General features: G+C 38.8%; 1 protein-coding gene across 5 annotated transcripts; it reads right to left on the bottom strand.

Annotated features, from left to right (window-relative positions):
* On the bottom strand, positions 1–27,026 carry LOC103720877 (putative galacturonosyltransferase 6). 5 transcript variants are annotated; one of them, XM_008810830.6, is made up of 10 exons: positions 26,096–27,024; positions 25,943–26,001; positions 25,817–25,849; positions 25,612–25,729; positions 25,425–25,495; positions 6,771–7,006; positions 6,246–6,603; positions 1,658–2,176; positions 788–828; positions 1–638 (listed from the first exon to the last, which is right to left on the bottom strand). In XM_008810830.6, the coding sequence occupies exons 1-10, from the start codon at positions 26,262–26,264 to the stop codon at positions 587–589; spliced, it is 1,656 nt and encodes a 551-aa protein (XP_008809052.1). In that variant the 5' UTR covers positions 26,265–27,024; the 3' UTR covers positions 1–586. The 5 variants fall into 5 exon arrangements, with proteins under 5 accessions (XP_008809052.1, XP_026665721.1, XP_008809048.1 ...); XM_026809922.4 differs by having other exon boundaries at positions 355–638; positions 1,652–2,176; XM_026809920.4 differs by lacking the exon at positions 788–828 and having other exon boundaries at positions 1,652–2,176; positions 25,943–25,995; positions 26,096–27,026.
* Positions 27,027–27,503: the final 477 nt, after the last annotated feature.

Genomic DNA, 27,503 nt, shown 5'->3' with positions numbered 1-27,503 from the left:
TGCAGCCGTAACAATATCCAATTTATTGCGTAGAAATACTCAAGATGTTTCCCGGTGAAGATTTAAAATTCAGATATCATCCCATTATCCACCAAAGAGGAGAACAGAAAAAAGCTGAGGTATGACAGCATAAATGTACAAAGTGATTCTGGTTCTGACACGAGAAGTTGGTCAAAAGAAAAGAAAAGGCAAACCTCTCTAGAAGACGCTTATTCCATTGAGGTTTATTTAAAAAATTGGCTAAGCTATGAAAATAATGGCTATGGTGAGGAAGAAAAAATGATGAAGAAAATTTACAAAGGGGACTTGAAAGAAAAGGGGATTCCGTAATTAATGGAAGGGAGTTTGTTATCAATGCGGTACTATGTATGAATGTTGCATTGTTGGAAGTAAGGGTTATTGTAGTCGAGAAACTTGTTCCAGTAACCTCTGTACTTATCAATAGCAATCTCAAGCCACGGCTTCATGTTTCCATCATAATGAATGACCGCTGCCTTGTCGACTTCCCTCCTTGATATGCTAGAGTCATGACCAAACCCAAGCACATGCCACCACCGGTCCAGAGGCACTGTTTGGTTGTAGAAGATCAGCTGACCCAGTGGCAGGCTTCCTGCCTTCCATAACTGCTGCCTCTTTCCCTGCAGAGACATAAAATATCAGAAACCAAGACCAACCAAATTTAACAAACTAGCTAAATGCACACATAAATTCCAGACATTAATAAAATGTGCCTTGTCTATCTACTGTTCTTAAATGATGTCTTTCACATTAACACAAAATTACTTACAAAATCAGACTGCAAATGAACAAGTTCGAGCTGGAAGAAATCTGTTTCACATAGCCTCAGATCAAGTCCAGGCACAAATAGGTGGGCACAGGCCACAGGCATTATGCAAATACACAATTAACATCAATCAATGCACCAGAAAAGAACAAGCATATTGACATAATATATCAACCGAAAATACATATTTTAGAAAATAAATGCTGATATCAAGTAATTAACCAAATAATTATAGCAAATTATTCCCTGAGCCTGTAAAACCAAATTCTGTCAGCCCATTCCTTTTCTACCAAAAAGAGCATTAAATGCACCCTGGCCTTCCATATAACCTAAAAGTTTCAAGTAGTTTAAAGTTTTCAGGTCTCCAGTCCATTAATGGTTGAATATAATTGAACATTTGAATCACAGTAAGAGCAAACAAGCTCATAAATGTATCAATTTCTCAACCTCAATCTCAACAATTCTGTAAGCCTGTGAAATTTCAACTAGTTTCTCACCTATCACACCCATATATATCCACTGATAGATTATAGGTTATTGCTTCAAGTTCAGACCAATAATTATTTTCTTTTCACTGCACTCTGAGAAGTTATAGAAGTAATAAGATTTTGGTCATGCATGTCATCAATTATGTTTGGACAGAATTAAATCGGAGTTACTAAAAATAAAGCTTCAAGTGTTGCACTGAAGATTGCTTTTGCATGAATATCTTGTTGGTTGCAGATAAGAGAAAAAATAAATATTAGCTCCACATTCATCAGCATGTGCTCATATAATAGTCAATCCATTCTTAAAAGGTCATTGGGAAGAGCAAGTTTCAAAAAAAATAATAATAAAGAAACAAGCAAAGCATTCAGAACAGTGTACCCTTACCACTTGAAGCCAATTATGATAAATCCTGCTTAAACCTCGTCTTCGCCACTCTTTTAGATCAAACATATTCATTCCAAATGCCCATAGACATGCCTTGGCATCAAAACTACTTGCTATGACTGGATCTGAGAAGTTAACAAGCATTTCCAACCGATTAAATGCCTCTCCTTCCCTACATGTCTCAACAGCTCCATTTATTTTACCCTTCATATTTATGCTCCACAACCCCCTAAGATCTCTCTGGACCACCACATCATGGTCCAAAAGTAAAACCTTATCTAGGGAAGGGAAGATCTCTGGCAGATAGAAACGTAGGTGGTTGAGTGCCGAAGTGTATCTTAGGTCATCTACACCAGGTTGCTTAAACATTGAACTGAAGCTAGCAGGTAACCATTTAAAATCATCCAAGTTTTGTATCTGAATTGTGGCTTGACCAGGAGGGTTCAGCGAAAACCACATCACCATTGCTGGAAAATTGAGAGAATCAGTCACCACATGAAAGACAATTTTCTCTGGTTCCTGCAAAAGCGGCACATAGAATTAAAATTTCCTATAAATGCATGATTAAACTTTATAAATAGAAACAATGGACGCAAGCACATCACATTATGTTGCTGATATACACCAGCATACTGTGTCAAGCTTACAACTTTCTTTTTCATTAAAACCATTATACTGATGAAAAATGATTAAATTTGAGCCACAAAATCACCCAGACTAAATCTTAATAACTTGTTTTTGTCTTCGAATACACAAGGTATGATTAGAAAAAAAGAAGCCAGAAAATGAAAAAGAAAATATCCATTTAACATTTCAAACAGTTATATAGAGATATTTGTTTCATTTATAATGGATTATAATATGCACAAAATTGACCTCATATATAGAAGATAACACGTTCAAGTTCAAACTAAATAGCTGAGATAATCATGTCCTCTACTCCATAATAGTTATGAAGGAAGATGTTGTGTATGATGTTTTGTAGTTAACCAAAGTGAAACAAAGTGATAATTAAGATTAAAAAGGCTTCATATCCATCATAGCAGATGGGGACCTAGGCAATCATTCATAAGCACAAGTTTTAAAGGGTTATTATAGTTATTTCACTTCTGCTAATTTGGACTGTCAGAGTTTACAATTATCTTAAGGAAAAATTGAAATCCAGTAAGATTATTGAGTTAGGCATGTGTAATATATGGAAGCTCAAAAGACGGTTCTAGTAGAATTTTGCCAAGGTGGCAAAGATTTAGTCCGAGACAGAGATACAAGCAAATCACCAATACATAATGGAGAAAAGATATATGAAGAATTTCAAATATTTCTTCATAAGTAAGATCCAAATGTGATTTAACACCATATACCTCTTCATGTGTTGAAAAAAAGGAGAATTTTAGGATAAATCAGATTGATTTTGAGTTGGGATTTAGGGTTTGGGGTTGTTTATGTGCCAGACCAAGAAAATACAAAGGAAGAGGAGAAACAATTTAGGGATAGGTAAAAGGTTTCAAGGTTTGCAATTTTGGCTACTAGATTCAAGGTTTCATTACTCAGGAAAAGGATATCTGCACTTGGAACAAGAAGGGAAGAGTATCAAAACTTGGTTATATTAAGGGTCACATACCAGCCTAATTTGCCACCAAAGTCATTGTTCATTGGCCCATATACACCAGCAGGTTAATCCTGGCAACCCTCCTAGCCCACTTTCTGATTTCTCTAGCTACCTTTTGACCCGACCCTTATTCCCTCTTTGTTCATCAAGCTACATGACTAAAATGAGATTTCAATACATAAGGCATAAGGAACAAAACTTAGAAAAAGTTTAATTGCATACCATTTGCAATATTAACCTGTAAGTATTTTTAGTGTTTTCAATAATAATAATAATAATACTATCATAACTTTCCTACAATAGCAACTCATCTTATATTGGCATCCCAACTATAACAACTCATTTAACTCGCTAATATCTAGTGCTTGACCAACAGTCCACCTACAAATGCAAAATGCCTATTCATAAACCTATTTCATCAAATCCAATTTGATCAATTTAACTAGCCTGGTTCCAAAATGCCACCTCTTTGCCAGATTTCTTAGTCACGCTTGTTGGCACACATGCTTTCCAATACCTACATGATGCATCATCCAAAGCTTTTACAAAATAAAGCATACTGTGCACCTAGAGCTGGTTAGTGACGAATTATAATGAATAGGATTAAGTATTTAACAGTGACTCAAGTATCAGCAACCATATCTGAAGAGATAAATTTCCACCACTCACAACTACGAACATGCTAGCCATTTTGCAGATGGAGCTACATGAGGCATCAAATGATATGAAGTCATATATGCAATTTGATAACTAGTGCAAAATCTCCATGTCACTTCCACATGTCAATATAAGGGCTCATAAATTCAATTGAACAGCTTACATGTTGTGGAAAACAATTTAAACATATAATGAGGCCTCAATGTAGAATCAAGCCATATACTGAGGAATTAGATTCTATATATCCCAGATATGTACAACGTGATCAATTTGGGCAACTTATGAATGTTGATGTTCCAAACAAGCATTTTATTTGGAATATTTGTAAATTGCACCTCGTGGATAAACTATGGCATTGCTTAGATTAGAATTGTACACAGATCACTAAATTCAACAAGCCCTTATCTCTTCTAGAACTTTGATAAAAAAAGCATAAAATATATCAACATATATGAATTAATGGTTTATCCATGGACTGCTATTTTTAATTCATCTGAAAAAGTGGGTCTCTTTATCCAACTAATAGACCAGATTCTTTCAGTAAGGTCAATGAAACATGGCATGCAACAACTTTCTAGATTTACGCTTCCAAGATGCATTATCATTAAATCTGAAAAAATCGCAGATAGTCAATCTTGTTATGAGAACAAAGATCGTGAGCAAAAGTTGAGCACCTCATTCCACCAAGAGAAAAAGCTCAACCTAAGAGTTTTAGTTTCGAAATGAAAGATTCGCCCTTCCCGACTTTGGTATACCACCATCCTCCCTGTCACTCAAAAGTTCAAGACCAGCCTCTCATCCTAGTCTTGGGCAAGCTTGGGCATAGCTTTTTGATATATCTGGTTGAATTCTAAAACGCACCCAAATTTTGGACTAATCCTGCATTAACTAAAAATAATTGCTAGATCAACCAGGAATATATAATAATATAAACCCTCTTCCTTCTCTCAACCCTGCCAACTCAACCTTCCCACTCCCCATTTCCATCTTCCCACCTTCCTCTCCTTCCTTTCTGACCCCCTTCTCCCAACCCTCATCCCCTTCTTCATCCATACCCCCCTTCTCCCACCTCTCACTCCTTCCTCGCCTGGTTCCCCATTGTCGCTCCCTCCAACTTGAAGGTAAAGCTCCAAACTCCCTCATCTTATCTCTATCTGAATGTGTGCCTCCTTCGATATTGCTGCATGTTACACAGCCACCGCCGCCTCCTTTGTGCCAATACACCACCTCTCTCACTATAGTGATCAGGTTGAGCCATATTAGTTATGGGCCTACAACCTAATAACCAAGCATACTTAGGCCAACTAGTAGGCTCTTGATCAAGGTTCGCCATCTCGATACCGGACCCTATACCCGTGCCCCACTAGCACAATATCAGTACGGTATGGTATGCCATCCGTACCAGATACCGATACCAAATTGGTATAGTATGGTATGCTCCGTATCGCCCGATACAGCGTACCTTGCTTTTGATGTTAAACCTTAAGGCTAGCATAGCTTGGCACTTGCCTAAGTCTAATCCATATTTATGTTTGCTTCCTCTAAGGTTACATATGGGTATCATGGACTCAGATCCAACTCAGGCTAACTTGGGCCCACCAACTTCAAAAAAGAAAAAAAAATATGGATCAACTTCAGGTCCAAAACCTATATTTGATTCTTCCACTGAGTGAGGTTTTAACAAAACAAGGGCAAGCAGGGTCAAGTCAAACTAATATGACCCATCTAGACCTGCCCCAAAACTACAATGTTGGATATGCAATCATGGTACACATATACAGGCAAAAGTAGGTACATTCAAACTGAAAGATAGAATGGGACAAATTCATAACAGTGACCATATCCCGCAACTCTGAGCAAATGAGAATAGAGCTTTTTGCACCCAGCTCCACCTACATGCCAACATTCTCATCAAAGTTCCCAAAATGCCATACAGGGGAAGCTATTCATATAGATTAGGTCACATTTAGGTTAAGAACGTGAAATCAAATTTTGAGTCAGTAGTTGAATTATTAGGGTCTCTAAATGCCAGGGAAAGCAGCTTGACAGCAAATATAGGATGTATAAAAAATAGAAAAACGAAAAGATGACTGCTTAAATATACAAGATGAATGCTTTAATGCATGTGTGCCTAGATGGTCTGGCGCAATCATCGCGTGCATAAATCGGTTCACCAAGCATCATTCTAATATCTCACAAAAATATTCCTTACAACTAGTGCATAGCATTATGCCTCGAGGATCATTTTCCTGACAATATGCTCGTAAAATACATGCAGCCTGGCCCAAAATATGAACAGCATAAAGTAGAGAAAGTTATCACCTTAGACTTGGAGACGGTAGAGTTCACAACTACTGTACATGCTAGAATATTGTCTGAGAAAATAGCATAATGATAGAGATTTGGTTTCTGCACATCATGTCTGTTGAGCAATTCACGTTCCTCAGGCTGCATTGTGAAGTATTCTGTAGTAAGCCGCATTGATAGGCAATGAAGCCCTTTGGGGAGGGTCCTGCCAGCAAGCTGTATAAAATATGAAGCTTGTTTCTGCTGTGCTCTTAGCTGCTCTTCAGTATTATATGTCATGGCGCGTAGCTTTGATGCCACGGCAGAGCAATCTGGGTAAGACTTCTCAGCTTTGGACAAAGTTACTTCCATGGCTTTAATTTTCTGCAAAGAGCTGGATAGATTCCTTGATCTCAATTAAAAGCAGTGATATATTTCTACAAATCATTGACATACTTCTATCTACCTGTTTCAAAATTATCAGCTCTAAAGCACATATTTTTCTTATCAAAAGATAAGATTGCTGAAACCAATTTTGTTCGCTAAGACATGAATGCATACCTCCTAGACAAGTCTGAATCTTTCTTGGCTTGACTAAGTACCCTTTCTATCTCTTTTATCCTTTGCTTGAGCTCTCGTACCAGATGGGAGTTGCTACTTGGTGGAGCAAACTGGAGGAAAGCCTTGGCCATGATTAGCTGATCTTCCATCTGCCATATCTTATTGCTTGTCACTGGTTGAGGGCAGGCACCCTCATTGTGTTCTCCAGCTGTTGTGCAGTTAGATGGCCCTGGCTTCTGTGTCCAATGTTCAGACCATAACAATCATGGAAGTTATATTTATACTAGAACATTTCAGCATTTATAGCCCAATTTAAACCCCACAAGAAGATACGATTATCTAATCAAATGCTGAATGCAATTTTTGGTGACCCCTAGGTAAGGAGTATTCTGCATTGCTTTTAATTTCATTGAAATTTTTTATAAATGAATGTTGTTATGTGTACATGTCCAGAAGGCAGAATATTCCTAACTTTTCTTGAGAAATCATCAACTCATCTTTATTCAGTATTATTTTTTAATTACATTAAGCTTCCACTCATTAACAGGTATAGAGTATACTTTAATGCAAAGTGTGTTTCCATTTTCCTCTTCTATTTCTGAATCTACTATTTCATTTAGTCTATCAGTTTTATGGAAAATGAAGCTGATCTTGGGCATCTAGCTTACCAGGATTCTGTTCAAATAATCAATAAGTTATATCAGTCAAGTGGCTGTACATCATATTGAAAATAACCACTCTTCTATTATTGAATCTACTAGTTCATTTACTCTATCGGTTTTTTGGAAAAGGAAGCTGATCTTAGGCATCTAGCTTCCCAGGATTCTGTTCAAATAATCAATAAGTTATATCAGTCAAGTGGTTGTACATCGTATAGCAAATAACCAAGTAACCAACAGGCTAAAGAGAAAACAGCCAAATTTACATTAATTTTGTAGCTGATAATACATGCCCAACCAAGTAGCCAGCCTAGAAACACCTATCCTGATGTCATTACCATAGCCATTAGCTTTTCTTCTTTCCATGAGGAAAAGAAAAAATGATGCCTGATGGCCTGTGGTATCTGAATACTCCCTTATTACCATCCAAATGGAAGTTAAAATTCTGCAAGCAAAATGAAAATTGACCTCAAGATATGAGGTTAGCTACTTTGGACCATGTCTTGACTTTAACCTCAAGATGTAAGCCTTATCTAATCAAATATGAGGTTAGCTACTTAGCTTTATGGATGAGAGCATGATCCAGCAACCTTTGACATTTTTCTCTGAGTTGCTCCAAAACTACTATCAACCCTAAGGGGCCTGACATAAAATTTTGGAGACCATTAGCAAGAAGGTATAATCTTTTACACAAATTCATCTAGGGCCACCAGGGATCTACCCTCCATGATGTCCATAAATCTAGAGTACGACGACAATATATATTTCAGACGAAGATGGAAAAGCATTTCTTTAAAACTAGATGTAGACAATAACTTGAATGAGCATGGTTTGGCATTTACTAGAAATTCAGCATTCATCCTCCAAAATAAGCCTTAATCATCTGAAAAGTATAGTGACGCCCCACAACTAACAATACAGACCTTCTCAAGTTCCTTAGTGAGCTTCACCACATTGATAGCCATCCTATCTTCCAAAAGAATTCAAGAATAGTCTGACTTCTGGATGACAAGACAAGAAGCCTGCCTTGTATGTTAAATCCAAATGTACATTAACAAAGTGGAATGCAAAACAAGATATGCTCCTAGATTCTGTAGCATCCTTGGCAGCATCAAAATAAAATCTTTACAATGGGATGTAAGAGCTAGGAAGTGAGCGGAGGAACAGAAGCAAGATTCAGAAGTGAGAGAAGAACTCTAGGTGGCAGGTTCCAGCTCCTAAGACCTTGTCAAAGGACAATGAATTTGCCCGAGTTGAGTCTAGCTTCAAGGTGTTGAAATCAAGTCAGACCGTGCTTGGTCACCATAAGCAATAATTTAACCTCAAAAGTGCATTAGCATAGCATGGACCAGAAGAATATCATGAGAAAGAACTCTTACCCTAATGTCTCTATAAAAGATAAAACTCAGTCAATGTTACATAACAAAGAAGTGGAAAAATGAAGAAAATAAAGATTTAAGAAAATGGAACGATTAATTGAGAGCCTAAAATGATGGTTGGAAGCACGAAAAGGGAAAAGTTCGAGGAGAAGAGAAAGATGTAAAGATATTACATTAAACAGCCAAGGTCATGCAAAATTTATGGTTTGGAATGTAGCTTTAAGGTTAGTCTCCATGTACCTCAACCAGCAATCCCCCAGTTGTCTTCTAACAGCTTTTCCCGTTCAACGCTGGCTGATAGTATACACAGCCAAGTAGCCAACACAAGAAATGAAAAAGAACTCTCAGGTTCGGGTCTCAAAATCTGTCCCAAACCTGGAGTACTGGGGCTGGCAACAGAAGCAAGAAACTTCCAACCTGAATCCAACCTGAAATTCTGATTCAGATCCAGACGATGGGGCAACTAGCTATCCATTTAGGTTCAGTCCAAAAACAGGCCCAGCACCTTCTTGAGTTTAAATGTGATTGTTAGCTGACTATACCTAATAACTGGACCTAATCAGCCAAAGAAAAAGCCTAAGAATGTGTCTGGAACAGCTTTCAAGAAGTCAAGGGCCTGGATCTTGCAGCATAATTTACAGTATGATGGTTCAAGCCCCTCCAACCACTGGGAGTGACATCGAAATGCATTGGAACATCAAAAGTAATTCATAGTCCCATATCATTCATGTTAAGTTTATAATTGTTTTGTCTTCAGTTGAAGTCTTAGTCAGTAGGTTACTTAGCTTTTAAGCAACTTAAACTCTAAGTTGCTTGGCTGCTAGTTACATCTTTAAATTACTTGGCTATCAAGTTAACTTACAACTCTCTTGGGCCTCAAAAAATCCTGTTAGTTGGTCCTCAAGTTAGGGTATCCTTGATATATATATATATATATATATATATATATATATATATATACACACATATATACATACTAACAGGTACGATATAGGCATGTCCATGTACCAAAACATAGTGCAATGCTAGGTTGGCAATATGGTGCTGTACCAAACCCTTGTTTAGTACTACATCAGTATGGTATGCCCCTGTATCAGGCCTATACAGGTTAATGCTTAAGCCTATAGATCTCATATTTATCTTTAAAGTGTAGAGATGCAATCATGTTTCCCAAAGTTTGATGCTGGGTCAATATTAAACTTTTAGATCCTAAACCGTAGACATGACTGAGAAAACTTACTTCTATTCTTTAACCCACAAAATTATTCACTCGTGTCATGTTTTCTGCAATATGAGTTCAATGCAACAATTTACCTTATTCCTAATTTCCCTCACCTCTTAGGCCCATCTATGCTATTGTAGGCCATCCCCTTGGTGGTCCCATATCAAATTTAACAAATAACCAACACCCAATTAGTATCAAGACCATTTTATGGATGTATAGTTCAAGTTCAAAATTTGCAGATGTGATTCAGGTTCTGACTTGGATTTAGCTACAGCCAATACAAAAGCAATCCCTATTTGCCCCTAAAACTACATTAAAATTTTCATTCTATAATTAAGTCTATGACAGGGGGAGAAGTCACAAATTTAGGCCTTAGAATTTAAAGATATCTTTTTAGCTGCATTATCCAAATCCCTTGATTTAGCCTAAAGTACTTGCACCCAACACTTAAACAAGGATATGGATATGGTGTTTGAACACGGCTTCATATGAAGAAATTCTTAAATATTGAAAGGATTTGATGCCTTGCCACACCCAACACACAAACCCAAATCCATATAACATAGCCTTTTAAAATATGCTAGTCTTGATATGGACTGCAAATCATATTGTAGTCCAACAAATTTATGCTCAAATCAATCAAAATTTTGTTCAAGGCATCAGCTCACAAAATTGCACCTTGGATATGAATCTCCAAACAATTCTCCTCACATGGTTTCACTAAGGACTAGCAAGCAAAGGTTTAAATTGTTGGTGGGGTTGTGGAGGTTAGAGATTGTTAACATGTCAAACTGGGTTTCTAGCTAAGAAGTATGGAGCTAAAGAGCAGAAGGGACCTTCAACTACTAGAAATTTTAGCTATATGCTAAAACAAATATGATCGCTTGAAAATGGTAGCTGGGGCCCATGAATATAACAAGATGGGAGATGGAGCGAAGATGATCAAGCGTAGTTGAATACTATGATCAAGAGAGAAGGTTTGTCATCCTTGTTAAGAGAGGTGGAGGAAAGAAAGGAATATGATAATGAGAGGTAGCTAAATTCAATCCATACTTCAACTATGTCATAAGACAAAACATAGGAGACATGTGAATAACTCAAGATGTACCAATGGAGCACGGTTCCTTGTTATTTTCTTTTTTATATATAGAAAGCATTAATTCTATTCCTAGTTCAGCGCAGAGTTAATGATAGGCAAAATGGGCAATTTATGCGACCATATTCTACAAGAGCTCACGTTGTTTATTGCAAAACAACTGAGAAATAATAAGATAAATAGGTATAATAATCATATCATAATAATGTTATTATAATGATATATAATGCAACTATAATCAAGGTACACCCTCTTGATCAAAGACCGCCGAACCGGTACCAGAACCCGTACTGGTCGGCGATCGGTATGATTCGGTACCGAACCGAAACTGGTACGGCTAGGGCATGCCGGTTTCGTACCAGCATGCCCCATTTTTTTTTACTTTTCAAGATTTAACCTAATTGATAATCGCTCTTTTTGAAGTTTTTCAATGATTTTAAGTGTAATTGTATATTTTTTTGATGTTTTCTTGATATTTTTTTAATATTTCTATAATCTCAGTTTAACCTAATGATGCATCTTATTATTTTAAAATTACAAATCATAAAATAATTAGTGAGATATTGCATGCTACAAGAAACAACATAAAATATCCTCAATTCAAGTAGTAACATGAAAAATATAAATAATACAATTACTTATATATATATTTAAAGTACAACATATATACTGATATCTAAAATTGGATTGAGTGGCGATGGCTCTCACAGATATCTGGATCATAAGTATAGTTAGGAGGCATATCAACCCACCCCTCTAACCAAGTGGCATTATAGTCACGTACGTTCATTCCATAAGGAACACGCACCGAGTTATAAGCACTCTGGGATTTCTTGCTGAAGCTCTAGCTCTAAAAGATGTCTTCTGGCTGATAATACGGCTGTAGAGGGATCCATCTGAATATACCGACAGCAAAATCCGACCCATGAGATGCTTCGGGCTGTGTAGGATAGTAGGCACTAAAAGATGCCCCAGACGCACCAAATCTAAATCCATATCCATATAGGTCATAAGCTACCTGTGGCTGCAGATAATAGGATCCAATATACGACTAAAAATCTAATTCGTCTATGGATCCCACTCGACGTGCAAAGTCATTTGCAGCTGCATCATATCCTCCTGAATAACCTCGAGGAACCCATCTCCTATATGCAATCGTATCCTCGCGGGTTCTACCAGATCGTGTACCGTGGTCCCTATCCTGTATAACATGCATAAACTGGGACTCACCGGTGTATCAAAGACTCAACTGCGGCTGTGTCTCATAAACAGTAGCCTCTTGTCCTCCACTCTTTCAATAGCCAGCAGATTTATGACCACCAAAGCTGTCATCGTTGCTGCTCTAAGGCTCCTCGACATTCTATTGGGGCTTAGGTGCCTTTTATTTTTCTTTTTTGATATGCTGGGCAGATGCCTTTTATTTTTCTTTTTTGATGTGATGGGCAACTACCTTCTTACCCTTCGTGCTCCTCTCTGTCTGACCATGTCGCCCTCCTGGTCGAGTCGACCGAATAGCGTAGTGGCCTCATCTAAGCATCTCTTGATCATATTTCTGAGAGGATATCTCGGACAAAGAGTCATGTGGTGACTGGCTCCCCTGTGGCTATCAATGCTCAGTTGTAAGAATACATAAAATATTGCGCTCAACCCATTCCTACATTGACCCTAGCCTCACTGGCTACGAAGGTGGCCTGTCATGGAGGCGATCCTAGCTCGTCAAGCTCCAAATCCTGCTGCTATCCCACAAGCCATCCAATCATAGAATCATCCTCATCATCAACGAAAATACCATAGATCGAATCTGTATACTTGAGCTCCGTTTCTTTCTAATGCACTTTAGCCTCAACATTAGATTGTAGTGAACATATATAAGGTCGTTAAGACAGTTCTGTATCAAATGATTCCTTTGCTTGCGGTGGATAAGGGCAAAGATAGATGGTTGCGCTCACAACCACTCAAGGAGACCATCTGGAACAGGATTTGGATAGCTATCCGCATAGATTTTTCATGAACAGCCCAAAATGAATCCACCATTCAACTGCAAAAATTTAAAAAAAATAGATATAAGATAACAGCATCTTAGTAATCATCTAACGTCAGGTAAATGTCCTCCTGATCTGTAACATACCTGAATTCATTCTTTCTTACTTACGACAGTTGCTCGCTGTGGCGCTGCCCTTTCTAAATAATTTGGTCTGTGAAAAAGAACTGTGTTGTACTATATTAATAATAGAAGATATCAATTAACTTACACGTCATTTAAGCTAAATTACCTTTTCTAGACATAGGACCGCAACTTCTGGATCAAGCTCCATCTTATAAATCGCATTATGCAGAGCGGCCAGAAGTTCGTCATCCATACCAATTCCAGTTATGTTGTACTGAAATCGAGGGTTCAAGTAGTATGCTACACATAAAGAAGACCATCTTAGTAAAATAATACAAGTATAAAATCAATCTAATTTTCAATATTCTTGCTTACTACTAGATGCAAGTCCCTACCCATTTGGTAGTTCCACTGCTGCTCAATGATACTGATGTACTCCTAGGCATGGGTTGGATCTGCCTTCATAATCTGAGCCTCTGCCCTATCCATCATGTGATACAGAAAGCCCATCTAAGGGTACCTCTCGCTATCCACAGTCCGAAGACTTCATATAATAGTCTGATAGCCTTCACTATCGCAGTGGCTCACTGCTAGAATGTCTATCTCGTCACGAAGTCTTCGACACTGCTCCCTTCAATGCTGTGTTAGACATATCTGCCATCCGGAACTGACAAACATCTTATGTAAGGCTGCTTTCTTCTCAAGAAGGCTATCAAGTGCAACATAATTGGTAAGCAAATTATGTGACTCCTAGTCTCAAAATCTCTTTTTCTGCATACCTCCTCATCAGTGAAAGGACCTAACTATAGTTATAAATATACCTAATGATGGTTTGGGTTGTCTCCACTGTCTGTTGCATCCCACGAATCTTCACAATGTCCATCAATATGAGGCTGATACAATGTGCAGCATGCAGAGTCCAGAAAATATTTGGTCGACACTCCATCAAGATCTCTCCGGCAGCCTTATATTGTGGCCCATTATCAGTAATAACCTGCACGACATTCTCCTTTCCTACCTGATCAATCACCTTCTACATAAGTTTAAGGATGTACACGGCGTTGTGCACATGATCAGAAGCATCAACTGACTTTTAGAAGAAAGTCTTTGTATCACAGTATATCAGAAAATTGATGATGCTCCGCCTGGTAGGATTAGTCCAACCATCACACATCACAGTCAGTCCATATGTGGGCCACTTGTTCTTGTAGGAGGCAATCCATTTCTAGCTCCTTATTACTGTCAAGAAGCTCGTCGTAGATGTTCTTCAAAACTGGAGGATCTACACAGGGACCGGCAGCCTGTATGGCGAAAATGGCAAACCTGTAGTACGTATTATCTGCCATATTCGTTGAGATGTGGCTAAAGTGAAACTAAGATCCAATAGCTCGCCACATATCCTTCTTCAGCATTGAGTCAACCCTCTACTGTTTCAAATCTCTGCTGGAGAAGACATGTGAATCTAAATCATGAATTGCCGCTCCTAGTGGAATCTCTCTATATGACTTCTTTTTGGTACTAGAAGCCTGCAGTATAAATGCAAACTGGTCACCGCCTCTGTGGACGGCCTCCCTAACTGAGGAGGTCCTCCTGAACTCTAAATCTGCCTTGCTGCTAGCAGAGCTGGAGCCCAACTCATAGTACACAGGCCCAAATCGAGCCCTATGCATGGCCATCTCATCCTGCTGTCACTGATCATCCAAGCTCGCCTACATGGCAGCCTTCATCAATTGTCGAACCTCTTGTGGACATTTACGATATATAAATACATCAGAATAACCACTAGCTAAGTGTTGCTTCAACTTGGTTACCTCTTATTTGAACTCTGTTTTGCATCAGTTGCACTGCCAATGGTGCCAGCCCGAGAGCATTAGCCCATGTTCCTAGCCAATGTCACACTCTGGATTCTTCTTTTTTAATGGCTCCATTCCTGAAAGTTTATCAAGTACGTCATTTTATCAATTATTTAAAATTAGCAAAATATTAATATGATGATAATTTTTTACCTCAAAAAAATACATCTGATTTATCTAAATACATAACCCTATTTTTTCATATTTTTTATTTATTTATATATTTTTAATAATTTTTAATTTTAAAAATATTTATATATCATAAATTCAGAAAATATGATTTCTACCTCAAAAATTATTTCTGAATTATATAATACATACTACTAATTTTTCATAATTTTTAGTATTAATTATATATTTTAAATTATTTTTTTGTATTTAAAATTAATTTTTAAATATTACTATTTTAAAAAATTTATTTCAGCTCAGATCTATATAGAACCCAACAATGGATGCTACATATATTTTTCTAGACCCTCGGGCATGCATAAAAGGTTATTTATTTCTCAATTTTTTTTAAATTTAGATCTAGGCTACTATGCGCATAATCCATCAAAACTTGAATAAATGGATACCAAATTCTTATAGAGAGTAGCTTTCATACCCTTAAATACATTTCTGATTTTATATTTTTTATTTTTTATTTATTTTTAAAAAATTTATCCTTTTTAATCCAAAAATATATTTTAATTTTTAAAAATTAAACATAATCCAAAAATAAAAAAATTTTATGTCAGCGTGTACATTGTCCATAGATCTACAATATATAAAAAAAATCAAGTCCAAATCGAAAATTTTAACATGATCTTTTCATATTTTACAATTTTTGAACTATTTTTCAAGCCCTCCAAAAAAAAGAAAGAAGATTGGGAAAAAAGGAACACATCTTATATAGCCTTGGCTCTTCCTTCTGATGGCCTGAATCAGTGTTGTTTGTAGATTTGTTGGAAAGAAAAAGCGGCGGAGCCTATGTCAAATTCCGTTAGGAAGGCCTTCCCAATGGAATTAGTGGCTTTTAAAGGCATCTTGCAGCCACAGTGGCGGCAATGATGCTACAATGCCACTGCGGCATTATTGCCACAGTGGCGGTAATGATGCTACAATGCCACTGCGGCATTATTGCCCCAGTGATGCCATAGTGGCTATAATAATGGCACAGTGGCGGTAATAGTGCCACTGTGGCAATAATGATGCAGTAAGGCACAGTGGCAATAATGTCGCAGTGGCAAGCCCATAGTCAACCCGATTCGAAACTGAGTTGACTCGGTGCGAACCGGCCAATTCGCATCGAGTCAGGATCGAACCGACCGATTTCGACCCAAAAAGTACCTAGTTTCGCACTAGGTCGGTTCGGCACTGCATAAATCGAGCGGTTCCACCCGGTTCAACAAACCTTGCTCTCAATATTGGGCCCTATACCAGTACCACCCAGTTAGTTTCTCGGTATGCCTGGTATAGAAGTCGGTTTGACATACTAAGAGTCAGTACGCCCCTCGTACCACATACCGATACCAAACCAGTATGCCCCGTATTATCCCGTCGATATAGTATGGCATACCTTGACTATAGCAGTATTATACAATTTATAATTTAGTAAACATAATATAATAATAAGAACAATATTAGCAAAAAATGTATGATTTATTAGAATAACATTATTATAGAATATTAGTATGTCAAAAAATTTATTAAAGTATTATAATAGTACATAATATAATGAATCATCAACAATGCTATGATATTATTAGTATAATATTAAAGCAATATTAAATTACATATGCACTAATATTTGAGACTATAAAATAGAAATAATTTTTTAGCATATTATAATATTAACACAATTAGCAATATTGTAACATAATCTTATTATATTGTCATATATCCAAAATATAATATGCAATACACTACTAACATTATACTAATATTATAATATATTGTATCCATAATGCACACTATTCTAGTATTATACAATTTATAAAATAGTATAGTAATATAATAATATAGTAAATTACTAATGCATTATATAATTAGATGCATAAAATTATTATATTTTTTATAACAATTTCCAGTATCTGCTCAATAATAATAAATTATTAAAACATAGTATGATATAAATATAAATTTAAATATATTATTATAACATAATATTATATGAATAATATGTTCAGAGTTCCTAGAAGGGGTAATCTTACCAAATCAGAAGCAAGGTTACACACCTCTTTCAGCATTAAACGACTGAACAAAGCAATTGCATTTGCAATTTTGCAATTAATAGGGTAAGCATCCAAACAAAAAGTAATAATTTCACAGCTGCAATTGTAGGCAAACCAAACAGATGTGCAAATAGAATTGCAACATTTGTATTTGCAACTGCAAGTTCTATGGCAAACAAGTGGATCATGGACAACAAAACAGCCTATCAGTAAAATGGCTATAGTTCTAAAGTTGAGATGACCGAGGTTCTCAGCTGGCTTGCGCTAATCATGAAGCTGGGGTTCGAGGAGATTTCCAATGGATATCAACATTATTTACTACATCTCCTGTTAAGTTCTTTCTCTGATGTGTCAGATGGCCTTGCACATCTTCCTTACATCATTGGCGTTTGGTAGAACCTCCTATGTGATATTTGTCCTAATAAATAAGAGAATTTCAACCAACATCTGCGGAACCGTCTCGAACCGTCCCGAACCGTCCAATTTGGAGCATCCCGATCCATACCGGCGGCAGAGAGGGAGAAGGAGAAGGAAAGAGAAGAAAGGAGAGAGCAACTAGAGGAGAGAGGGAGGGAGAAGGAGGGTGATGCAGGAGCAAAAGCTCTTCATGAGCCCAACTGAATCATGGGGCGCGCGTGCAGATCGAGTCTTCATCCTTTGGGCGAATCAAACCACTCAAGAGCAAGAGCCCTTTTGGACTCCAATTGAATCGTGGGGCACACGTGGAAACAGGGCCCAACCATGACGCACCAAATCACAATGAGTTTAGTCTATTATTGAGTCATGAGTCCAACAGTAGATGTCAAGTCATATTGTGTCCATGTGTAAAGTATTTGGTTTAGCCGTATGAGTGAAGTTGAGTCCAAGTTGTGGTGAGATTGAGTTCATGAAATAAGTGAATAAATTCACATTGAGTTAGGGTTCTCAACGCCTAACTTAGATTGAGTCAAGACGTTGAATGGGTCTTTGATTTAGTAGGAGCCGCCACATCACATTGGAATGAGTCCAAATAAAACTTGGACTTGGTCCACACGGCATGAAGGAGTTTCCATTGGCCTAGGTCTCTTGCTTGCAGTTGAATGCCTTCTTTTTAGGCCTCATCCTCACGTCAAGAGAGGAGTCCAATTAGGTAAGAAACTTATTTAGTCAATTGTTGAATGAGGCTTTGAAGAGTGGTTCACGTGCTATATAAGATCCTAATAAAATTAGGATTGATCTCACACGGCAAGGAGGTTTGCCACTTGGATTAGTTCTCTTGCATGCGTCGGGTTCCTCAATTCTAGGTATCCATCCGTACGCCTAAAGTACAATCCAATTTTGGATAGGTCTCAATAGGTGAGATGTCAAGTTTATCATTAGGAGGTTTGATTTTTAGTCGAATCCATTTTTAGTCGAGTCCTTATTTGGTTAGGAGTCCCCCAAAATTCTGTTGTCAATGTTTATCTCTTACCAACCTCTCTCTACAAAAGAGGAGGTATGATGAATGAAATTAATCAGAGAATTTATTTTGATTTTCAATTGCTCTTGAGATTGAGAGGCGTGAAGCTTCTTCTTCCTCCTTTGGTGAGACTCTAAAAGTTTTGTCTTCCTAGGTGAGACGCCTTGGAAACCCTTGGTAAGACGCTAAGGTTTTTCATCGGTAGAAGCTGAAAAGGTGAGACTCGTTCATGTCAACCTCGGGTTCTTGAACGAAGGTGAGACTCTTTCAATCAAGACGTAGTTATCTTACTTACATCTTCCTTGCATCCATCATCACCACGTCCTAACTCTAGCCCTAGTCTAATTATTCGCCATTTCCTTAACTTGGCTGCCATCCATAGAACCCAATCTTTCCATCACCATCTTCTTCTTCCTTCATCCTTCCATCAATCAAAACCCTAACCGCCACTTGAGAAAAACAAAAAAGAGCAAAGAGTAGCCCTTCCGTCCGAGTCCACCACATAAACCCCATCCCCAACTGCGTCAATTGGTATCAGAGCAACCATCTCACCTCTATTCTGTGTCAATTGGTATCAGAGCAACCATCCCACCTCCGTTCTACGTCAATTGGTATCAGAGCAAATCAATCCACATGAGTACAAGACGAAGTCATCCCTACTATGATGATCCCTACTATGACGATTCCTACAATCCCTACAACATCGAACGACAACAAGATGATTTGATGGATGAAGTTCAAAATCAAATGGCAGCCCTAGCATGGAAGATGGATGTTGTGGAGGCAGAATTACGACATCGTAGCCATGTCAAACCACAAGTTGGCCGACGACCTTCAGAACGTAGCAACAAAGGCACTCCTCCTCGAGGTATTTTTCCATCCATAAGATCTAAAATTTCTGCAAATAGGGGTACATATCCGAAGCAAGGAACAACAAAATTCAGCAAAAAAATAATGAGTCCCATGCCGCAAAGAACAGGCAAACCTGATTGCTCCAAGTGCGGTGGCCGCGGGCACCTCGCTGACATTTGTCCTACTAAAGATCAACAAAATTTTGAAGAAGATCTTGGCGCTAGTCTTGAAAATTCAGAAGCATCATCTGATGATGTCCCTACCGCTGAGATCCCTTTTCCTTTCCTTGAAGTCTCTCCTAAGCCCGCTGAGGTTGAGGACAAGGAGAAAGACAATGTGGAAGATAAAATTTTAGAGGTGAACTCATTTGAATTTGAACCTATTTTTACTGATTTTCTTGATGTAACTTTAGAAGAATTGCCCAAGAAAGATAGTTCAGAAAATTCAATAGAAATCAACCATGAATTCGGAACCATGTTTGCACCAATTGCTAAGGAAGAAGGTTCTAAAAATTCTACAGCAGCAGAAGCACAGCAAACTGAAATTTCTACAATAGTAAAAATCAAGCAATCCGAAGTTGCTGCAGCAGAAAATTCAGATCAGTAGATGGCCACTGAAGCACCCATTGATGCAGAAAATTCAGATCTACTAGTGGCCAAGGAAGAGCCAATTTCAGCAGCGATCCGTGAGGAAGTCGGATTTGAAAATTCAGAGGAGGTCATCCTATGCCAAGCATATGCACCCACATCAGAGTGCGCAGCGGTTCGGCATCGTAGTCAGACTGCACTAGACTCGCGTCTTGGTCCATCCGAGTCACGCATCCCGGCTAGCCGTGTCATGCATCCTGTGCCAAGCAACCAGCGCCCAAGCAGCCAACCAAATTCACTTGGGCTAGGATTCTTCACGGGGTCGAGTTCTTCTCGACAGGAAAAAAATTGATGCAGGAGCATGAGCCCTTCATGAGCCCAATTGAATCATGGAGCGCGCGTGGAGATCGAGTCTTCATCCTTTGGGCAAATCAAGCCACTCAAGAGTAAGAGCCCTTCCTGAATCCAATTGAATCGTGGAGCACACGTGGAGACAGAGCCCTACCATGAAGCACCAAATCATAATGAGTTGAGTCTATTATTAAGTCATGAGTCCAACAGTAGGTGTCAAGTCATACTGAGTCCATGTGTAGAGTTTTGGTTTAGTCGTGTGAGTGAAGTTGAGTCCAAGTTGTGGTGAGATTGAGTCCATAAAATAAGTGAATAAATTCACATTGAGTTAGGGTTCTCAACGCCTAACTTAGATTGAGTCAAGCCGTTGAATGGGTCTTTGATTTAGTAGGAGTCGTCACATGTCACATTGGAATGAGTCCAAATAAAACTTGGACTTGGTCCAGACGGCATGAAGGAGTTTCCATTGGACTAGGTCTCTTGCTTGCAGTTGAGTGCCTTCTTTTTAGGCCTCATCCTCACATCAAAAGAGGAGTCCAATTAGGTAAGAAACTTATTTAGTCAGTTGTTGAATGAGTCTTTAAAGAGTGGTTCACGTGCTATATGAGATCCTAATAAAATTAGGATTGATCTCATACGGCAAGAAGGTTTCCCACTTGGATTAGTTCTCTTGCATGCGGTGGGGTTCCTCAATTCTAGGGATCCATCCATACGCCTAGAGTACAATCCAATTTTGGATAGGTCTCAATAGATAAGGTGTCAAGTTTATCATTAGGCGGTTTGATTTTTAGTCGAATCCATTTTTAGTCAAGTCCTTATTTGGTTAGGAGTCCCCCAAAATTTTGTTGTCAATATTTATCACTTGCCAACCTCTCTATAAAAGATGAGGTATGATGAATGAAATTAATCAGAGAATTTATTTTGATTTTCAATTGCTCTTGAGATTGAGAGGCGTTCCTCCTTTGGTGAGACTCCAAAGGTTCCTTCTTCCTAAGTGAGACGCTTTGAAAATCCTTGGTGAGACGCCGAGGTTCTTCATCGGTAGAAGCTGGAAAGGTGAGACTCCTCCTTCATGTCAACTCCGGATTCTTGAGCGAAGGTAAGACTCTTTCAATCAAGACCTCGTTATCTTCCTTACATCTTCCTTGCATCCATCATTACCACGTCCTAACTCTAGCCCTAGTCCAATTATTCGCCATTTTCTTAACTTGGCTGCCATCCATAGAACCCAATCTCTTCATCATCATCATCTTCTTCCTTCATCCTTCCATCAATCAAAACCCTTACCGCTACTTGAGAAAAACAAAAAGAGAGAGCAAAAATCAGCCCTTCCGTCCGAGTCCACCACAAAAACCCCATCCCCGACTGCGTCAATTGATATCAGAGCAACCATCCCACCTCCGTTCTGCGTCAATTGGTATCAGAGCAACCATCCCACCTCCGTTCTGCATCAGAGGGAGGCCATTAGAGGCCGGCAAACGGGAAAAAAGGTAGAGGCCGCAGCCGGATCCCTATTTAGGACGGTTTGGGCACCCCAATCCATATCAGCGGCGGACCGAAACGCATCGCCGGAGGAAGAGAAGGAGAAGGAAAGAGAAGAAAGGAGAGTGACTAGGGGAGGGAGGGAGCGAGAGAAAAAGGAAGGGAGGCCGTCGGAGGCCAGCAAAAGGGGAAGGAGGTGGAGGCCGCGGCTAGATCCATGTTTTGTCCGCAGCCTCCGCCTCCTTCCCCATTTGTTGGCCTCCGCCAGCCCCCGTCTCTCTCCCTCCCTCTCTCCCCCTTTTCTCTCTTTTCCTCTCTCATTCTTCCTCTCCCCCGTCTCTTCTACTATATCGGTACGGGCCCGACATGGCACGGCGCAGGCCCATACCAACTCGTCCCGCCTGACAACCGGTACCGGTTTTGCCGACATTGATTTCAACTATATTTTGATTTTGTGCTCCGTTACCAAGCAGACTTGGAAGGTATTCCCATGCCATTAACACTGATCTACAATACAGTTCTCTGAAGGAAGCCTTCAGATACTATTCCCGGAAGGACTTGCCTAACTGTAGAATGCAACTGGTTTATTTTGTGGACTGGACCTTGTAGACCACAAGGATGAAAGAGTCTTCCAGGAACAAAATAGAGCTCCATTAAAGATTGTGCAACAGGTAATTCAATTGGTTAGTGAGTTTGAACATATCCTAATAGCACACCTGATATAGCTAGTTTGATGTCTAGGACCTTGGGAAGCTACTACCAATCTGGCCCTTCTATATCCTCTAATTATCCTGTTGTTTGGCTTGCCCCCCGATTGATGTCATTAAAATAAATTTTGACGCTGCTGTTAATGCCATGTAGAAGGCTGGTGCTGGCTTTATTCTAAGCGATCATAGTAGAAGAAAAGTTTGTGCGGGCCTACAAGTCTAACTTCCTACTCTGTTCCAGCTGCTGAGCTGCATGACGCAAGAGAAGGTGATTGTGATGCAGTCAAGGAGTTTAAGGCTACTGGTTTGGGGCTTCAGGGTGACCCCACGATAGTTATCAAATGGATGATGCTAGGGAGGATTCATCTTCTTACTAAAAACCCTTCTTTTTGGACATTTGGGAGATAAAGAAGTCTTCCTCTTTCTTCTATATCTCATATGCTTATAGATAAAAGGCAACCATTGGATGGCTGGACAGGGACTGTTTGCTGCAAGAAATTTAGATGGGAAGGCATCTGTCAAGCCTCGGTTGGCACTTTTGCTGACAGCTAATTTATCATGGATTTATGGGTTTCAAAGATGTCTGTAATGAGGTTTACCTCCCTTTTACCAAGAAAAAGAAAAAGAAGAATGTTCTGCATTACCTTGTTTGTTTTGGCTGGAATATGTATACAAGTGGCTTGGTCTTTAATTTTTTAATGAGCAATTGTCTTTTTCTTATATTTTGAAATTACAATAGGTGTTGAATTTTATAAACTATCATTTTACCTCAACAATGATACCATACTATAACCATTTAACATTTTTCCAACTAACAAGGGTCAAGTTTATGGATCATTGTTAGCCAACAAAAACCGAATTTGAATTTTATTTCATAGTCTGATATGTTTTCTACCCTCCCCATTCCTTTTCAGGCTTGGAACCAGAATTGGTAATAAATAGACAATGAGGTGGGAAATAATAGCAACATTTTGGAAGCAAAAATCAAAATTTTTTGAGGATCACAATGCTACAGAAGAAACTGCGTTTCACGAAAAAATTTTATGAATACAGATCATGGAATCAATCTAGTTCCAGAATTGGCATGAGACTCTGGTTGTGCAAGTACATTCGCATAGTAGTGTTTGCTTGTGACAATGGTAAAAAAGATATTTTATCAAGCAAGCACAGCAATATGTACATATCAATTCCATGAAAAGAAGGCAAAGGTAACTTCTAGTTAGTGTTGTGGAGGGTAATTTAAGCTAGGCCAAATGATGAAACTTCTAGAATTAATTGGGCAGCTGAATGATATATTCATACTACATAAGAAAGAGAATTCATCATAAAGTTTTACAAAAAACAAAATATGTGACTAAGTAACTAAGGTCAAAACCTGTAGAAGCAAAGGATGTTATCAAAGATACACAAATGAGAGCTGTAGAAGTGATTTCATAGTCCTGATAGGAATTTGCCTATTTGTATGCACTTTAGGTACATATGGAAACTCGAGACTTGGTAAACCAAAAATCATGATGATAAGCAAATGTTGATGAAGTTTGATAAGTAATCAGGATAATGCTAGAGCATATTGCTTACTTTCTAGGAAAGAATCGCTCTTATTTAGGGTTCCTTCCTACCAGCTTGCTACATGTCTTTGGAGTATTCTGGTAACACCTAAGTTCATCTAGTGTGATCTCTCATGGACGAGAGGCATTGGGCATGTTCACTGGACATTTATTTTGTGTCTCTTGTATGTTAGAAAAATGATAAATTTACTATTTGCTTTATAAGCTTTTATCCTGTTAAGTCTATCATATTCTAAAGGCAAAAAAATATAATTGGTGAACTGGATACTACAATTGGCGGACATGAAGTATTCAGTTGTACCACCAATACTTCTGTCTGTTATCTGCCTTTACGGCATCTTTCACAAAAGGATCAAAACTACTTCGAAAACTCACTACTACAAAATGTACCAACATCTTGCCAATGCCAATACAATGTTCGGGAAAGCATCTTAATTTGCTATTATATCCTACAAGGACAAGATTCTGCTTAATTACTATTTAAACATTTATTCTTTTGTCAATTTCTTTGATCCATAGATCATTCATTTCCTAAAGAAAAACATCAAATTTATATTTTTTTTAAAACAGTTACATGTGCCAAATTACAGGGTTATCTTGGATGGTTTACACTACTGCTTCCTACCCAGGTAAGTCTTTGTCTAATTCAAGTTATGCACTTCCTGTTTTACGCTACTATTTTACACCACCACCACCAATTCCGTCGCCACCACCAATGCCGCCACCACTTTCCACCATCTCCACCATATTGTCGCCGCCACCATAGCTCTACTACACCACCCTGTCATCAGTTGGTGCCCCACCACCACTGTCACTACTGCCACCACACTATTGCAGCCTTCTCTATTTCCGCTACCACCATAACTGCCTCAACCACCACCATCATGTTTATGTTTTTAAAAATAATTGACTAAACTAAATATGTTTGTATTTTTAGATTCAGAAATTAAATACAAACATAACTTTTATTTTTCATTTTTGAAAATAAAAAAACTGAAAGTGATGCCAAATAGCAGCTAACTAATTGATGTAATATAATAAACTGAAACCATGGTCAGAGTCGTAAAAATGTTACCTTTAATGATAATATGAAAAATGAGTAAGAATTATGTTAAGAATTATATTAAGAAAACATACCTTTCCACCAGTAGAATCGTTGGCATTCTCCTGCTTACGTTCACCACCTCCGCCGTTGCCAAACTGTAAGCCTTTAGTTAAGAAGAAGAAAAATCAATATCATGCCCATAGACCAACATGGATCAAATAATAAATATTGAAAAAAAAGGACAACCATTAATTCTGTGTGATCTGCCAAGAACTTTACCATTTGCTTCATCCAAATTCGTGTTATGAATAGTAGTATTCCGACTGTTCACTGGGTCACGATAATCCCTCTCCTTATAAACAATTCCGGTGGGTTCTTTTACTCCTCCATCAGTTTCCTAAATCCCAAATAGAAAATAAATGAAGTAAATAATCGCATAAGAAACCAATTAAAAGGAAAGAAAAAAGCGAAAAAATCAAGAAACCTGCTTGAGAGTCAGAGCATCTGAAGGGTGCCCCTGCATTCAGAACCAGCTTCAGAGATCTACATTAAAGACAAACAAAAATTCCAAGAAGAACAGAAAAAAAAGGAACAAGAAAACCCATCATACGAGGGAGAAGTTCTTCACGATGCCAGAGAAATCACCGATGAACTCCTTCCGTGCTGCATCTAGAATTCCAAGAAACAAGAATCAAATATCTCGAATCAACTTAGCTTCAAGAAATCTCAGAAGAAACAACGAATAGAATCGATCAAGGATTACAGCGAGCGGCCGAGAGATCGGTGGGAAAGTTGGAGAGGAGGACGGGGGGGACGAGGAAGAGGACGCAAGAGAGGCATAGGAGGGCAAGGAAGAGGTTCCTCGGGCGCCGGAGGGAAATCCTCATCGTGAAGAAGAACGGCGGCGGAGCGGATCTATCGGCGTTCCTCATCCTCTCTCCGCCGCGGCGACGACGGGCATTGGCGAGTCTAGGGTTAGGGTTAGGATTTCGAGAGTTCGGTCATGGCTCAAGAGAGAGAAGTATGGATGAGGAAGGAGGAACTGGTTCCCTTCTATGCCCCCTTTCTTCTTTCCTTTTTCCTAATTACTTTTAATTTGGAAATTTCGTTTTCTTGGCTTTCGTGGAGGGAAAATGGGCAACGGGAATTGTTATCCTAGTATGGTTGATGGGAAGTGGGAAAAGATACCAATGGAAGGATCAGCTACATCATAGTAAACTCAGATGCCGATAAAAAACAAATTAAAAGATGACGCGTGTATTACTCGAGTAAAGAATAGGTAACGTGTCGGAACGGTTTGCGGTGGTTTTTACTGTGTCTCTCTATTCTTATATCTGATCCGATGACCAAAAGATGATAGGTACGACGTAGGACGCTGTTTCAGAACTGGGCTCTCATAGCTTCTGAGGGAAGTCGTACGATCAGCTTCATGTCTGAAAATTGCAAACAGCATTTCAACGAATCAAAAGATAAAACGTAGAGAAAATGGACGGCAGATCGTGGCTCTGGTGTGGAAATTTCTATGGGAATGGTTGGATTGGATTCTTTTCCCATGGACGATGGCGAGAAGAGCGGTAGGATGGCGGACGCGGGATTACGTAGCCGCAAGTGACTCCATCCGTTGGATCATGAGTGGATGGTCGGTATCGCTCAAAAGAAAAAGGAAAAACAAGGAGGATCCGGTGGGATCACGTGGTGAGATGTAGTTTTCCCTCGTGAGAGTCACAGGCTTTTTAGTGTGATATGCTACTTTGCTATGCATGAGCTGTAAAACTGCCAAGCTTCCCGCATGTGGATTTGGCTTGGATGAGCCTTCTTTAGTCCATCATCTCTCTCAAATATAATCCAACGCTACCGGCAAAAAATGAAAAATCATTTGGACTCGTTTTGATGCGCTGAAAAAATCTCATTACTTAATTTTCTTGTGAAATACTTGTTAAGAGCAAATCCTTAACACGCAGGCTAGTTCGTTTTGAGGCGATCACTTTAAAAATTATGCCCAATAAGCAATGGCGGAGAAGGGCAAGGCAAGCAGGTCGGTGGGCGGCGTTGCCACTGGTGGGAGACAGGGACTGTCAGTGCGGGGGAAGGAGATGGATGGTCGGGCAAAGTAGAGAGGCTGGGCGACACTTCACAGCAGTTCTCTAGCTACCGGAAGAGTCGATCGAGGC

This window comes from Phoenix dactylifera, chromosome 18 (assembly GCF_051530095.1).
Source record: "Phoenix dactylifera cultivar Ajwa chromosome 18, Ajwa_hap1_PhDact_Kaust_v1.1, whole genome shotgun sequence".
Classification (NCBI taxonomy): domain Eukaryota; kingdom Viridiplantae; phylum Streptophyta; class Magnoliopsida; order Arecales; family Arecaceae; genus Phoenix; species Phoenix dactylifera.
The sequence above is the reverse complement of the archived record's forward strand: the minus strand, read 5'-3'. Positions and strand labels throughout refer to the sequence as shown.

What these genes read in the sequence shown, in the direction of transcription:
- LOC103720877 (XM_008810826.6), bottom strand. Translation starts at nt 26,264, where the DNA reads ATGAGGAACGCCGATAGATCCGCTCCGCCGCCGTTCTTCTTCACGATG. An exon ending in TCGTGAAGAACTTCTCCCTC is followed by an intron (nt 25,850 to 25,942) that starts GTATGATGGGTT and finishes TTCTGAATGCAG; the next exon opens with GGGCACCCTTCAGATGCTCT. An exon ending in CTACCGTCTCCAAGTCTAAG is followed by an intron (nt 2,177 to 6,245) that starts GTGATAACTTTC and finishes CCGCTTTTGCAG; the next exon opens with GAACCAGAGAAAATTGTCTT.